The sequence below is a fragment of the Belonocnema kinseyi genome, chromosome 10 (assembly GCF_010883055.1).
Source record: "Belonocnema kinseyi isolate 2016_QV_RU_SX_M_011 chromosome 10, B_treatae_v1, whole genome shotgun sequence".
Taxonomy (NCBI): Eukaryota; Metazoa; Arthropoda; class Insecta; order Hymenoptera; family Cynipidae; genus Belonocnema; species Belonocnema kinseyi.
Genome location: NC_046666.1, coordinates 83,999,589 through 84,001,919, shown reverse-complemented (window position 1 = coordinate 84,001,919; position 2,331 = coordinate 83,999,589). Strand labels below are relative to the sequence as shown.

General features: G+C 35.4%; 1 protein-coding gene across 1 annotated transcript in view; it reads left to right on the top strand.

Annotated features, from left to right (window-relative positions):
* LOC117181236 (chymotrypsin-1-like) overlaps nucleotides 1-1,151 on the top strand; it is a 17,624-nt gene extending 16,473 nt beyond the window's left edge. Inside the window, exon 5 of the mRNA XM_033373800.1 lies at nucleotides 996-1,151. Coding sequence (XP_033229691.1) covers nucleotides 996-1,151 — 156 coding nt within the window. The remainder of the gene's footprint in view (nucleotides 1-995) is intronic.
* Nucleotides 1,152-2,331: the final 1,180 nt, after the last annotated feature.

Sequence of the window (2,331 nt, the reverse complement as noted above, 5' to 3'; positions counted from 1 at the left end):
AACATATATTTATATATATAAATATATGTTTTGAAAACGTATAAGGCAACGTAACTAAAAAATAATAATTATGTGATTAGACTTAAATTTAGATAATAGATTACAGAAAAAAGTTTTACCAATAAATGGTAAAATGTTTTCTAAATTTTAGAAAAATATTTGCTGAGGGATAGGGGGTTAAATTTTTTTACTTCACCATATAATATTAGTAGGAATTTCGAATATGCCCTTCTCTCTATCGTATACGATTTTTCCAACCCCTTTCCTTTTTTTTGAAAGCAAATTTTGAACGAAAAAGACAGAAAATCCTTCAACATAGATGGGGAATACCTCACAAAAAACGTATTGTATAGGAAATAAAGTATATTTATATGATATATGTTGTCCTCGAGGAAAAATAATATGTGTACTTCATTTCCTATGGTATAGTACTTGTTCGTAAGGGAAGAAAATCAACAAAAATGTGTTAATGCTACAGGGTTCTTAAAACATACCTTTTCATATTGTAGTACCTGAGAAAATTGTCTGTAACCTCTAGAGAATTTTCAGACATATTGCAAATTTACTGACCTAGGTAAGGACAGGAACATTTTCTCCGTAAATCTTAGCAGAATTTTTGGCAGATTATACCGATGATTTCGCAAATTGCACAGAATTTTCTGTGAACATTATAGAAAAATGCTTTCGGCCACGAACGCCACATTTTTAATGATCAATAGACTCATTTTCCTATGTGATTATTTGACGCTTGTGTTATTGTTGTACTTGAAGTGACACCCAGATTAAAAACTAAATTCTCCAGATGCTACGAAATTTTACGTATGATTTTACCAAGCCTTCACTTCCTTTGTAAGATACAGTAACCAGTCACGTCGCGCGGACACCCTACTCCTAAACATGCTAACGTGATACTTTAACGACCCCTTGCGAAATAATGTCCAATATAATAAAATGCATACGGCAAATATTTGAAAACCTTCATAATGTTTTCACAGGGCGATTCTGGCGGACCTCTTGTTGTCGACGAAGTACAAGTTGGTGTAGTTTCGTTTGGAAAACCGTGTGCCCGTGGCGTACCTGACGTTTACACAAGAGTGTACAATTACATTGATTGGATTGAAGACAGTATGAGTGAATACAATGATTGGTAACTAAAGATATTTTTAACACTTTTCTTTAAAATTATGTAAGAGTACAAATTTTACTGTATGTTGAAAATGGCAATTAAACAATATAAGTCTTAAAGCATGTGATATATTATTACCCTCATTCAGGCAAATAAATCGAGATAGAAAATTTTGAAAATTGTTCGAAAACACCTTAAAACATATTTTATTTTTAACCTGTGTTGATTTGAAGGTTTTAATAGTTTTTTAGAGTTATTATATAATAACAAGTAAGGCAATTACGTTGGCTGGTCGACTAAAGGTTTACAGGGTCACATCACTTAGTAGAGGGCCTTATAAAGGTTCCCCGTAAATTGCAAATACCTGCTTTGGGCAATGGCATACCCGGATACAAGATTAGAGCACAAATTCGTATACTTTCCGGAAAGAAATCGAATGCAGGCGAATTTTCAAGCTTTAGGAAGAACCTGTAAGTCTTTAGTGAGGAAACCCATTTGGCTTCATGAAACGGCGAGTAGATTTACTCGCTTTCTTATTATCGATTAATTATAGTATAAACAAGAGATTCTCCCTAAATATTTATTTAGTATACAAGACAACTGTGTGAAACTTTTTCCTTGTGTGATTGCAATACTCGCCAGAGCCCACGGTTACGCCTCGTCTTCGCGTTGACTTCGCTATCACCTCGGCTACACTTTGCGCTCTGGGTCGTATTGCAACTTTCAACGAGCAAAAAGTTTTGCATAGGGACCGCACGTCATACCAAGCCTAGGTGGTATCTCGACTTGGAGTCAGCGTACCACTTCACTCGAGAATTGGCTAGAGGGCTGCAGGGTGGGTCGGTTATAGACCGAAGTACCTCCTTTTCAGGTTGACAGTTATAGATACGCCTATAAGCGTACACCTATTGGAATCTGGTGACCAGGTCTAGATAATCATAAAATGGCATAATTATATGAAATAGTTTGAAACATGGAATAAACAAATTCTTTGATTAAAAAAGTCCGGATAGCGGGAATCTAATGCGCAACCTTCCGGCTATCAGCCAAGCCTTCTATCAGGGATCTACGGACGCTTCGAAATAATTTTTCATCAGCTCAATAACCATTTTTTCGCAATTTTTAAAATGCATTTTTCTCGGAAATGGGTCAAAATTGCGTCTTCTTGATTTTTCTTAGAAAACCTCTGGTAGCAGACCTGAAGG